The 13,996-nt window shown below is 40.4% G+C and overlaps 1 protein-coding gene across 1 annotated transcript in view; it reads right to left on the bottom strand.

Annotated features, from left to right (window-relative positions):
- Positions 1 to 13,193, bottom strand: part of adam12a (ADAM metallopeptidase domain 12a) — a 68,130-nt gene extending 54,937 nt beyond the window's left edge. Inside the window, exons 1-3 of the mRNA XM_078279844.1 lie at positions 13,017 to 13,193; positions 2,399 to 2,520; positions 142 to 215 (exon numbers count right to left, since the gene is read on the bottom strand). Coding sequence (XP_078135970.1) covers positions 142 to 215; positions 2,399 to 2,520; positions 13,017 to 13,122 — 302 coding nt within the window. The 5' untranslated portion in view covers positions 13,123 to 13,193. The remainder of the gene's footprint in view (positions 1 to 141; positions 216 to 2,398; positions 2,521 to 13,016) is intronic.
- Between the last annotated feature and the right edge of the window lie 803 nt (positions 13,194 to 13,996).

The raw sequence follows: 13,996 nt of genomic DNA, 5'->3' as shown, positions 1-13,996 counted from the left end.
CTGGCTGTTATGTGTGACACACAACTTGGCTACAGCCCCTGTTGTGGCCCCTGGGCAGTGCATAAAGGCTGTCACCCATTTGTACTGCAGAAAGCACTAAGTTCCGAGGAAAGGCCCAGTATGAATGGAGGGAACACTTACTCGTTTTTCTCCAGAGCCAAGAGCAGCTGCTCACCTTCCGCTTCTATCAGGAGCTTTAGTGATGCAGGGTGACGCTGAAGAGAAAACAGACAGGAGAGGGGGTGAGAAAGATTGGTTATGGAGACAGGCAGGCAGCATTTTGATTGAGGAAAGATGGTTCTGTTTCTCTGGTGGATAGCATGATTTCAATTAAAAACAAAAATAAAATGGGTGCTATGTGTTGGCAATAAAATAAAAAAAATAAACTGTTCTTAATTACAATCCTGATGAAACTTTGACTGAGCCACCCAGCGCTGTGAGAAACAATGCGAGAATGCTGTTTTCAATTGAGTGGTCGGAAATCCTTATGAAGCTACTTTGTATCTTAGAACAAGAGCTGAGAGGATTAGCTTTTTGTTTCTATTCCATTTGACATTAATCCTGCAGAAAGCCACGGGTCTTCGCATCCCTGAGTTACAACACTGATAGACCATGTGTCTCTGTTAGAGTCAGATGAAGTGGCACCAAGTCGTAGATCACTTCTGTCAGTCGTGCTGCGCACACTAGTACACACGCACAGTCGTCGCATGTCAACACATAACCTCTCTCCTCTTGTGTGCTGCACTCTCACTCAGGCACAGAAACACCCAGAAAAATCCTCTGTCTCACATTCTCCATCGCTTGGCAACCACCCACACAACAAACATTTCACACACGTAGTTCAATCTGGGTCAACTATGGCCAAGAGTGCTGCTCTGGGTTAAGTCATCCATCACCCCCCGTGGAGAAGAATGTCTAGTGGATCATAAGAGGATATGGAAGCAGGCAGTATCATTGCACAAGCCATGTGGTACTAAACTTCCTTATATTTTCTGTTCAGACAGCTTTGTATGCATGCTTTGACCTCCCCTCACACTGCATAATGTTTATGAAAGCTGCCATTTCTAACTTCAGGGAAAACATAGTGAACTGCACGTTTGGTCTTGTTATTAAGGGAGAAATAAATTAAAAGAAGCACTTAATTTCACCTTCATAATGAAGCATTCTTTAATTTGCTGATCTGTTTTGTCTTGTTTTTCGGGTAATAATACCCCAAAGAAACCTTGTAGCACCGTGTCTGTTTGGTTTAGCCAGAACAAATTAATTCACTAATGAATTGACTCAATAACACAACCTGGAAACTCAAGCTGTGTTTTTAAAATCTGCCTGGCAGCCGTGTATTTTGTTTTTGTAAAGTCTGGGATTATAACACCAAACAGAGCCAAGGATCCCAGATTTCAAACATTTTCGTTAATGTTCCAGCGGGTTGTGTTGTGTGTTGTGTAGTGTTTTCCTCCTTTCTAAGATGCAGACAGGAAATGAAATGAACTGAACATAGAGAGGCAATGACTGCTGTCCCTGGCGCCCTACACCCTTTAACTTACCTGACTCTTGTTTCTGACATGTGAGTACGATTCATTACATTAAAGTGCTCATATTATGCTCGTTTCCAGGTTCATAACTGTCGTTAGAGGTTGTACCAGAATAGGTTTATGTGATTTCATTTTCCAAAAACATTTTTGTTGTACTGCACATTGCTGCAGCTCCTCTTTTCACCCTGTGTGTTGAACTCTCTGTTTTAGCTATGGAGTGAGGCATCGCACTTCTATTCCATCTTTGTTGGGAATTGCATATGCGCAGTAGCTAGGTAAGCACTGCTAGCTAGTCAGTTGCAGAGTATGAGGGCATGCCACGCTAGCAGCTAGGTGAGCATTATAACGTGTGTCACATTATAACACACGTTCATCATGGAAGTAAAGGCTGGACTACAATAGAGCTGTTTGGAGCAGTTTATGAAGAGTGTTTTCTGTTTGGAGTTGGGCTTTTTCACTTTGTAAACCTATAACATGCACAAAAAGATATATAACATAATAAAGGAAATGGAAAAAGCCTATTCAAAAAATAATATGAGCACTTTAAGACTTAATTGGTTGAAGCAACATTTTTACTTCCACAATTAGAGTTGGGTATTTCTTGTGTACAGGTGGAAATTTTGACCTTAATGGTTGCAGCTAATGATCAGGTGGCCTGATTGCACTGGACCGAAGATGAACCAAAATAATTAGGAATCATCTGCAGGGGACCATGAATATCAATGCCAAATTTCATGCCACTATGCTCAGTAATGTCAAGATATCTGGACCAGTGTAGGATAGACAACTGGAAGTCTAAAAGATTAAGCATAGCAACAAAAACAAACAAAAAAGTGTTTCATTTAATCAACTATACTATTCTTCACCTGGGATTTGAGCTGGCTGATCGGTTTCCAGTCTTGTCCAACAAGCTGAAGAGGAACTGTAGTCCCATAGTGTTTCTGCTTTGCTGTTGGTCTGTGTTGAACAGTCGTGCTCAAAACATTTCCTGTAAAAAAAAAAAAATATATATATATATATATATATTAATGCCATGTGAGAATACACAGAAAACAAAGTGTTCCTCCTTTATTCTAAATTCTTTCAACATCTGTAAAACCAGACCATGTCCATCTTTGTGGACATAAACATTGGGAACATGTTCTAAACTCATTTTCTACAAACAATGCCTATAATTAATTCCTCCCCGCTATTAAAGGCCTGGTGTTCATTAACTACATCAGAACACAACCTAATATTAAGTCTCACATAAACAAAATCACAGTACTTGTATTTGATGGCTTTTCTGTGTCATGGCACACAAATAATGCTCTCTGGATGGTTTTGTTTTTTATAACAAACAATTATCTACGCTGACAAAAAGCCATCTTCAATACGTCCTCGTCCTTCCTGAACATATGTTCAACTCCTTTTTATGGGCTGTCAGTAGAATGGAGCCTGTCTCCACTGCCATTAAGACACAAATACAACAGCACTAATCAGCACTCTCAGACATCAAGCAATGAGAACCGAAGCCTGTAGTGAAACCGTAACCACCCCTTCTGCCAATCAAGCTGCATAAATCTCCATAGTTCAGGAACAGAGAGTTTTTAGAGCATGGAACCAGGGTAGCTGCTGCTGCTGTGATAACTCTTAACACAGGTCTAGTGTCCAGGATGCAGTGCAGGGATTAGACGTAGCTTTGGGGCATTGTTCCCAGCATACTTTTATCTCCTCTCTCTGTGTTCTGACAGGGTGTTAACTGAGCCTCAGAGTGGCTACAATTCTCCGAACTCTGCTGTGTTGCCAGTCATTTAAGAATATATTTGTCCCTAAATCCAATACTGTTGTCCACAAATGTGCCGCCAGGAGATGAAGTGTGAAGAAAAGAAAAGAAAAAAGAAAAACACCCACTATCCCAAGGAAAACTAACACTTACAACTGAGACAGAAGCTGCAATCGCCCTAAATAGTACATCATGAGCACACAGTTGGAGAGTCTGAATGCAATAGCGAGCCACTGGAGGACATTGCTAACAGGGTTCCTGCGGTAATCAGCTCCCCACAGCAGGGAAGCTATTTCAAAGCCTGGGTCTCTTACTAAAACAGCAGGGGTTGTTAACACCATTTGTTTCAGTGCAAACATCCTAAATCAAAATGTTTGCTTGTGTTTTGGTTTTTCCCCACTGATGCTCCATTGAGCGTTTCCAAACAGCAGGGAAACAGATTTTAGTCAGAGGGTGATGTCAGTTGGACTTGAGAAGTTTTACGTGTGGTCGGAGGATAATTCACAGTATGTTTTGAACTTGGAAATTTGAATCCCATTTCAAACACATATAAACACACTCAAGGGGATACAGATTATTATTACCAGCCGATTCAAGGTTCTTCCTTCAAGGTTCACATCACTTCTGTCTCTCTATGCATGACTCACCCAGCTAAATTGCTGAGTCTGCTTATTATCTGGCATTAATAACCCAGGTCAGGCACAAGACCCCCCCCCCAGCTGAGCTTTGTTCTGGTTCTCCTCTGAGGAAACCACCATTCTGGAGTTCATCACAGAGCGGCTCCAGCTGATATCGGAGACCCAGAGGTGACCAGCTCAGCGGCCCTCATCCAGCTCCAGTTTGATGATGAGAAGCAGGCTCCGGCAAAGGAGGGGACGGCATCACACACACACACACACACACACACACACACAGCAGCGGGAGAAGCATCCTAGCCTCATTAGTCCTAGAAAACCACACCGTCTGGGGGAGGTGGGCATGCTGAGTAAGGGAACGCATGACAACGTCTGTGAAAAGCACGGATGGATAAACACAACAGATGAGGGGAAAACACAGAGAAGTTTTGACAGAGAAAGGTCAAGTCCACGTTGTGGTTAGCCGATCTATGAGGAAACACACACAGATGGAACGGCCTTTTCGGTCGCATGCTCCACATAAACTTTAAAGACGAGGTTCACAACCATACTGCGTTTGGTTCCTTGACTTCAAAGTCCACAAGTGAATGACCATTTTGTTAATGTGGTGTGCTATGAGGTTTAATTCCCGCTTATAAATGGCAAATCGTGGAAACAGTCTGTAGGCCCTCTTTTTTTTCCTATTACTTGGGAGAGACATTTGGTAAAGTTGGAACATAGCGAGGCTGCTGTGTGTGGAGTGTGTAAGTGGCTTTTGTTAGCTAGAATGTTATAAGAGCCACCAGAAGCATTAAGGGAGCGGTAAAAGTGGCACCAGAACCCAAAGCCTTATTTATATGTTCAATAAAGAAGAGTGTAAACAGAGGTCTTAATAAAGCAGAGTTCTGGCCATGATCCGCTCCCTTTATGCTCCAGCGTACACAAGGAGAGTTTGTGCCATTTATATTGCCTCAATAAAGTCAATGCTAGGTGGGAGGATTGTGTGTCTGTGTACGTGGAAATGTGTGTGTGTTTGTTCGTGTATGGGTGACTGAAATGTGATATAGACCTATGACTGGATAAAGTGATTCATTTGGCTTTCCCTAGCAGTGTTGTTAAGTAAAATAACAAAATCTATTATGTACTATATATACAGCTAATCGTTTAGTTGTTTTAGTGGTGTAGCATTTTCACAAAAAGCATGGATTAAGTGATTTGCTGGTCAAAAGGCATCTAAATTATGTTAAATTTGATTGCAACGTTTTTTTTTTCCAGGTCAGAGGTTCCCAACCTAGAGATTGGGATCTCCCAAGGGGTCACAAGTAAATCTGCTTTGTCGCAAGATGATTAACATATTAGGACAGAATACCTAAAAACTACTATAATGAAACAATGTGAAAAAGGAACATTTTAGTTTGAACTCCTCACAGCTGAGCTCACAGACATGAAACCTGTCATAGCTTGGCCATAAAGAAGCATAAGACAAAAGGAACCTTTGGTCTTGGTCAGTGGTTGGCTTTTTAGTTTGTGACCCCTTAACAAAGCATACTTGTCGCCCATCATCACTGGTTGCATAGGTCTTTGGGTTATGAGCAGATCAAACAGGAATGTTTCCCTGTTTTATTTTAAGTGATGTCTGGAGACACAAAGAGGCAACATTATCAAGTGATTCACAAGAAAGATTTGAGTTTTCAGACACCATGACTATATTTCTTTCACTTTTTAACCAAATTCTGGACTGTTTTAACCTTGATATCTAGCCGTGTAGCCTAGTAAACTACCCCAGCAGTGCTTGCTGGGGTAGTTTACAGTTGCTGATGTTATTTCCCAGTTAATCTTCTCCTGGTTTTTATCAGCGCTCCCAAATCAATGCATTCTCCACAGACTATGAACTGTTGATGAACAAAACATGACCTTCTTCAGTTCTTTACAGATGTCAAGACGTCCTTTCTTACTGCCCTCTCACAACCCCAGCCCTTCTCTTTCCCCCTCACTAGGTTCTACAAAAACAAATCAACAACTGTTCAGCTTTATTAAACCCCAGAGCCTGCAAACCACAACCACCTGCAACTCACTCCTTGACAGGCAACTAGGAAATAATGTATTCATAACAGTCTTGGCTTTTCCAACACAAATGGCATGCTGTTCTTTTTATCGTCGCAGTTGATGAGGCCGTGCCCCCCACATGAGCACAGGTCCTCACTGAGATGGGATACAGGCTATACATACGTGCACGCATGAACAATGCACACTCACATGCTCCCTTGGCGCAGGAAAATACTCAAGGACATACTCCACAGTCACTTTAAGAGCATTTGGGTTGAGTTACTTTTGCTTTGTATTTAGTTGTTACTTGTGGTATAGTTATATTGTGTTGAACTCTTTTAATAGGCCAATCTCTCAACGTCTTGGTTTATAATGTTTTTGCATCTTTTTTGCAACCCAGGTTTTCATCTATAACTGCCGTTTCCTCGTCGCCTCACTGCTTCGTCCCTAACAGTCGGATTGAAAATGAAAACCAATGCCTTTCGCAGCTTGAATGACCCTCTTTGACATGCAAACTCCCCTGAATGGTACAAAAACAAGTGTAGAGGAGACACACTTGAGATGATTCCAACATTGTTTGACACTGGTGGACACTGTTTAGTTACTTATCAAACCTCTGAGAGGAAATGGGCTTGAAATAAGAGCATGTGGAATTAATTAGGGCAGAGTGATGAGTTTAAATTGGCCCGTTTCAAGAACTATGACACAACAAAGACAAAAAAGGTATAAAAAAAATAAAATAAAAAAATGTCTCTTTGCCTGGTTCCATATGGAAATGTGTTCTTGATCAAGCACATCTAATAAAATGATCACTTTTTCTCCATCAAGAGCATGTATCCACATTCCATAGCCATTTTTATCCAGATTTGGTAGATGTTTTTAATCAGAGAACTGAGTGGATTGGAGACATAATCCAGCAAAGTTTCTGAGCCAAAAGTTGGTTCTGACATCACCCCATAGGGGGAAACTCGTTTAATGTTTATGGCTATTGTTCATTTAATAATAGGGGATTGACAGGCATACCACGGACTCAATGTATCCCCAATCAGAGTGGGCAAATTATGCTAATTCAAACAGAATGGTGATTGGGAATAGGATGATGAATGATTATACATTGGGAGGAAGCAGGCACTCTTTCATAAATGACCTTGGAGACAAAAGCAATGAACCCCGCTGCCTTTCCTCATCTCTTTCTCTCCATCATTTTCTCTAGGCCTGTTACAAATCATTATTGTCATTAAAGACTGCTATTAATCCTTGTTTGATTAATCAATGAATCCTTTATTCTAACAAATGTCACAAAATAGTGAAAAAAGCCCATCTCAAGTTTCAAGAGCGCTAGACGTGTTCAAATTGCTTGTTTTGATCAACCAACAGTCCCAAACCCAAACATATTCAATTTATTATTGCAGAAATATTTAGTCAATCAAAAAGTAATTAATACATTGATTCAGAAAGAATTAATCATGAACAAGTTTAGTCATTTTTTAATAGAAATTCCAATAGTTAGCTGGTTCCAGTGTCTGAAAATGGAGCACTTGCTGCTTTTTTATATACTTCTAAAAAGAATATCCTTGAGACAGTTGATGCTATGAAAAAAGGGAACTTGTGATGAGCATTTATTTTCTGACATTTTATAGACTTAAAAATACACAAATTATATTAAGTATTACTCTGAGCTCTGATATATATATAACTGATGATACAAATTATATAAAACAGAGAAAAGCAGCAGATGTTTCATATTTGGGAAGCAGGAGTGTATGTTCTTTTGATCACCTGGTCGACTAATGTGCGCCTTGCTCCCTGTAATTTGTTCTTCGAGCCACAGTGCAGGGTTCATGGGGATTACAGAGCAAAGGTGAAAAGTGCCTGGTAATCTTGGCTTGACTCCACAATAAACATCTGACTCATTTGGGGGACATTATAGCAACACCCTGAGGGTTGCAGGAAACACAGAAACCTGTAGGTGACATCATGGTAATAGGAATCTGCACCTACTGGAGAGAGGGTCTCCTTAAATCAAATCTAATAAGGTAGCAGTGTGTCAAAAGTCACAGCAATGAGAGTTGTTAATGGTTGGATTTATAGGTGGATGAGTTTTTTTTGTTTTTTTTTGCGCATATTTAGGGTCATTATCAAGCCGTTTAACACTGGGCTCCCTCTACTGGTAAATAGCTCTTTTGTGTGCTCTCTCTCTCTACCCGTCTATCTACCCCCACCTTGTATACTGAACTCATTTACTGTCACACTAGCATGATGTCAGCACATAATTACTCTATAGGAAATGGATGGTCCTGCAGCAAAAATTCCCCTTGGCTCAGCAGGAGGTTAATGTTGTCCCGAGAACCGGTGAAGTTGCGCTGCTGCAAGGGCTGTGCTTGCTGCCTGGCATGGAGCCTTAGCAACAAAGGCCAGAGTCAGAGAGCTTACGGAGCAGATAAAGATGGGTAAAAGCTTGTTAATATGGTCCCTACGATGGATTTCATTTACAGCGCCCTGGAACTCCTCTCTGTCATGGGAAGCACATGTCTGGCACACATTCAAAGCACACGCAAAAAAAACTAAAAAACGAAACCTCAAGCCATGGGGGGGGGGGGCAGCTGCTATATCATACAGTAGATCCTCAAGTCATCATAGTATGGACAAAATCAGATATCACGATATTCCTGACCAAATACCTCGATGTCGATATTGCGATGATATTGTAGGCTTGACAATTGTTGCTTTGACAAAATGTTTTAACAATTAGATTTTAGATAAATAATCATCAATAACGTGGATATAATGACAAAGTGGGTAAAGGCAAATAATAACACAGCTAGAACAGTCTGGTAAGTCAAGAAAATTACATTAATTTACTGTAATGCAGCCTTTAAAACCAGAAAAAGACAACACTTATGCCATATCCCGATATTATGATTTTCAAAATCTAAGACGATATCCAGTCTCATATCTCGATACTGATATAATATTGATATATTGCCCAGCCCTATTATACAGTATGCAGTGGAAGCAATCTCATTACCTCAAAGACCGATATCAGTGTATGATGAAACTGAAATCGCTCTGACACAGTTAGCCGATTAATCGATTAGTTGATCTTGGTTCATTTAAGTTATTCAGCAAGCTATATTTATGTAATTTCTAAATTGATTATCTTTGTTTTTGGGTCAAACAAAAGCAACTTTAAGACATCAGCTTGAGCTCTGGATCTTATAATATTAATCACTAATTGCTGTTTTACTGGGAGTTGGAAAACCTGAACCGACCTGGACCAACTGGTCAAGGTTCTACTTGAAACTTTCATCTATAATGTAGCTATTCGATTTGCTTCCTGCTCTGCTTCACTTAAAAGTACATCACAAGTCCCCCATGTGGAACATAACTCAGACAGACGCGGACAAGTAAGTGGCTGCAGCAGAGTCTTCTTTGGGCCAATTTGTAAGAATCCTACCCAGGTAGGAGGTGACCTGTCTTGTTCCTGCATGTCCCTTCTCATTGAAGTGTTGGGAGGTGAAATCTGGGCAAATGCTGTATGCCAGGCTGGAAGCTAGATGATCTGGATCTAAGACATAAAATTCTCTGTTTCAATTCTCAGCGGAAGACAGGACGTACATATGGAATCTGGTCAAACAGGGGAAAGTTTCCCTTTGCACCTACAATGCAGTACAGTATGTTAATCTGGAATTGCAATTGATGCCTGTTTTGATTCCTATTCTCTGCTCTGACTGGACTATAAAAAAGGTAAATGCCAATGGGATTTTTAAATTGCAAACTTGCAAAATAAATTAGCAAAAGGAAAATTGTACAATTTTCTGTTAATTAAAAATGTGTGACACAAGGTGATATCTGCTCAAACTGCCTGGATATGTATTATATTTAATCCCAGTCAAAGAGGTGATAAGGGGTAAATATTAAAAATAGACTTAAAACTCTGTGGGCCATAATCACTGAAAGGTCGACTAGAACATTCTGACAATGTAAACCCATATACTTGTAATTCAGCAAAACATCGCTGTCAGGCAGAAACCTTATATCTCCATATGTCATCATTTTAATTTTTTTTCATAAACCAATGCTATTGGTCACTCTTTACGTCTTTCTGTGGGTTTTTACAAATATTTAAACAGTGATGAGGTAGTTATGTCTGATTTCATTTGAGGGGAATGGCTCAATAAAATGTTTTCAAATTAGCCGTTTTTCACGTCACTAATGCTTAGGATGTAATGCAAGTTACATGTTGTACATTGTACTGTCGATTGTATGTGACAAATAAATAAAACGTCTTTGTCTTTCTTCCTAAAGCCATTCCAGTGAAGAAGCATGCAGAATAGCAAAACCCTGGAACAGCTAATATAAATGCTATGCAGTTATTACAGTAGTTATTCTTGCGGTCAGAGAAAGAGCCATCTGACATTATATAATGCATATGTCATTCATTATGCTACACCTAAAAGTGCTGCAAAACAGAACAAAAGAACTGACCAGCACAGGCTTATTTTTTTTTTTTTTTTTTGGTGAAACACTGATGGGGTGGAACTTGAACTAACCCAGATAGATTTGACACTGACAACAGATATCTGAGCCAACTGGGCCCTCTGTCCAGACGAGAGAGAAGACGCTCGGCGAGAACTGTGCTGAGCTCAACTCTGACCTGACTGGGTGTGAAAGTCCAGTGAGAAAGTCCAGAGCCAGCATCAGGTTTCAGCTCGTGTTAAGCTTTTGTTGGGGGGGGGTCAAATGAGTCCAAAGCAGCTTCGAAGAAATGAATGCAACACATGTAGGGTAAGGCCACATGAGCACAGTCCAGCTATTTCCCCCCTCCTAAGTAAATATCCCCACTGTGGAACAGCAACTGGTTGATCAATCTGTCTTAATGCACAACCACACATCAGCCAATTCTTCTTACCGGCCTCTTGGGTCTTAACTATCCAGAACTACTCATCTGGAAGATCTGAATCCATTCATACTGAAAAGATACTAAATGCCTCTGACTTGAGATGGGTCACGTTATGGCGATAATGTCTCTCTGGGGGAGGACACTGTTTGCTGAAGGAATGTTTTACTATAGTCCAAAAATATATTCTCAGCTCAACTTTCATTTGTCTGAGGGTGCAGCACGCAAGCTGCATGCAGCGCTCGAGGCAGACAGAGTCATGTTGGTTGAAGCAGTACAGCTGGCTAGTAAATACTGCCTGACACTAAGTGTGTCAACCATTGGAGAAAATAATTCACAAATGATTCCGGGCTAGAAACAGAAACATGCACAAGACAAACAGGGAGAGAAAAACCGACAAGAAAGCTCAAGGGGCGGTGTCATGAAAGATGTATGCAAACATGACACTGCATGGAGCTGAACTGCTCCATCTTTTCTGAGCAGCCTTGAATTCCTGACAGCAAAGACAAAAGTCTGCACAGTCTGTAGACAAAGTAGAGACTCATAAAAGGGAGCACTAATGATTCCCACTTCTCATGATTTAACATTTAGAAAGCTGCAAATCATTATTTTGATTAATCGAACAATCATTTTGTCTATAAATGGTCCAAAAAAATATGAAAAATTACACTCACAACATCTTTACTGCTTGTTTTGTCGACCAACAGTCCAAAATATGTTCAGTTTGAAATTACATAAGACAGCGAAAAACAGCAAATCCTCACATTTGATTTGATTAAATGACCTAAATGATTAATGGATTATCAAGATTTTTTGCTGATTAAGTTTTTAAACATCGGCTGATGGTTTCACCCTGCATTTCACATCATTTGATTCTTTTAAATGTAACCCCATCTCCTGTGCACTTGTTCACACCGCTTCCTCTACACATTTATCTCAATCAGCTCCAATTACCCACAAGCAGGTAAATAATCTACTAATACACCTTGGCTCAGACTTTCCCACTGAACACTCAACCCATGAGAACGAACCCATCCAGGCCGACTTCTGATGGCGACAAACTGTTAATGAATAAATGAACAAATTCCTTACACTTTGATTCCATTTTTACACATTTGCCCTTGCTGGTAGCCTAATTAAGTCCCATGATTCCACAGTGAGCGTCGTGACTGGCAGTGTGTTCAGTTCATAGACTGTATGGTTCAGATGTAAAAGTTTTCTGTAGGCACCAACACTCAAGTGCAACTCCTCTACTCATCACTGTTGCACATATAGCCTACTGTGTAGTGTCCTTGTTGAATCTCACCCATAGGGCATGGAACACTGGTGACTGAGACGTCATGAGCCCCAGCACAAAGGGTTGCAATCACAGTGTGAGACAAACACACAAGCATTGCCAAAACATTTGGACAGTTCCCCAGAGCTCTCAAGCAGCTATTTTTCACGTGTTGCTGGGATGTCATAAACATAATAAACAGTACAATTTACAGGTTTCTAAAAAGCTACGTTACTTCTTAAGTCCAAACCAACAATGTGACATTTATTTTATGTTTGCCGCTAAATTCATCCATAATTGAAAAATGTAAGTATGCTTGAAGCACCAGCAAAATGCCTCAAGTGCGACCACTGATTACCAAAGACAGTTTCAGCATCATCAATTATACAGCGTCTCCTCTCCTCTGAGGTGCACACTGGATGGACTTCAAGTTAAATTTTTAGGTACTGCTTTTCACACAGAGATCTATTGGAGAGAATGAGAGAAAGCCATGTATTTAGAAAGCTTGTTTACACTGGAGAGGTTTCATTCTGGCCTAACATGTTTTACAGATCTGTGGTGTATTAACGAAGGCTTTCATGAATCATGATGTACCCAAAACAGCCAAAGTCCGACATGAATGACGAATTAAATATAGTAGAATAGAATAGACACATAGCAAACAAAATGCACAATGGCAGATGCAGACAAGTTAATTTCAATATTGGCTAGGCCTACACATAAATAATTTTCTTCATGTTTTCAGGTGAAAAGACATAGCCTAACATGTATTTCAAATTTGGCATTCAGCAAGTCAATAAATCAATTACAAAAACTAATTTTGCGCATAGATCTTTGATATAATAGAAACATAATACATCTTTACCTCTTCTTCGCCTCTTACCTTCAACAGATCTGGAGAGCACACTGTCACGAACCGAGATAGAGACGGATAAAGCCTGAAGTGCTGTCAAAATAACAAACTTCAGACTCCGGCTCCCGAGGTTCATGATGCCCGGCTGAAGCGTGGACGGGACTGGCCAACTGTTTCACTGCAGCGCAACCATCATACAATCCAAGAACAGCTGATGTGCAGGAGACCCCCTCCCCACCCACCCCCCCCAAAAAAATTAAATGACTTCCTGAAATATGATCAATAGCCGAGTGGTGCCATAGGAAATCCCGAGGACAGCTGATTCAACTCCGTGCATTTCCCCCATTCACAGACGTTCAAGTCCAAAGCTGCCTCGCGCAAAATTGAGAAATGTCACAGAAATGAAGAGCAAGCGGTGAAAACATTAACAAATGCACAAGCCGCTGCTGTCTCCCACTGGAATGCATCAATTCCAGGGCAATTACTGGCGACAAGTGTTGTCTTATGAGTGGGGACCATGTGCTTCAACGCCACGCTCCGCAGGGTCCTAAAGCCACCTCCAGTTATTACCGTTATTAACGAGCAGCATAAGCTCCTAGAAACAAACAAAGTACAACTTCCGGTCCGAGCTTTCAAAATAAAAACACCAATTAAAATGATAAAGCACTTGTGCGATACTGTGTGCACAATACCACTAAAACAAAGAACGTTTTTAACGAATATAGGCTAAAATAACTTAAATGCTGTTTAATGACTATGTATGTCCTATCATTTGACCTTTCATAGGCTTAACAGAATACACTTTTTCTGAGATTAAGCAAAAAGGTCAATCTTGACTTTGGAAATAGCCTAGTAGTTTGAATTGAGTTATACTTATCCCTGAGCTTTCACCGTGAGAAGCAGTTAAACGCTAATGAAAAGGGCTATGTGGACTATTCTGGTCAATTTATGAAAACATTAATATAGATTACATTTTCTTAAAACAGAGAATTTGTTGATTTTCTTCCCTT

Source organism: Sander vitreus, chromosome 21 (genome assembly GCF_031162955.1).
Source record: "Sander vitreus isolate 19-12246 chromosome 21, sanVit1, whole genome shotgun sequence".
Classification (NCBI taxonomy): Eukaryota; Metazoa; Chordata; class Actinopteri; order Perciformes; family Percidae; genus Sander; species Sander vitreus.
This window is presented reverse-complemented; position numbering and strand designations above follow the sequence as displayed.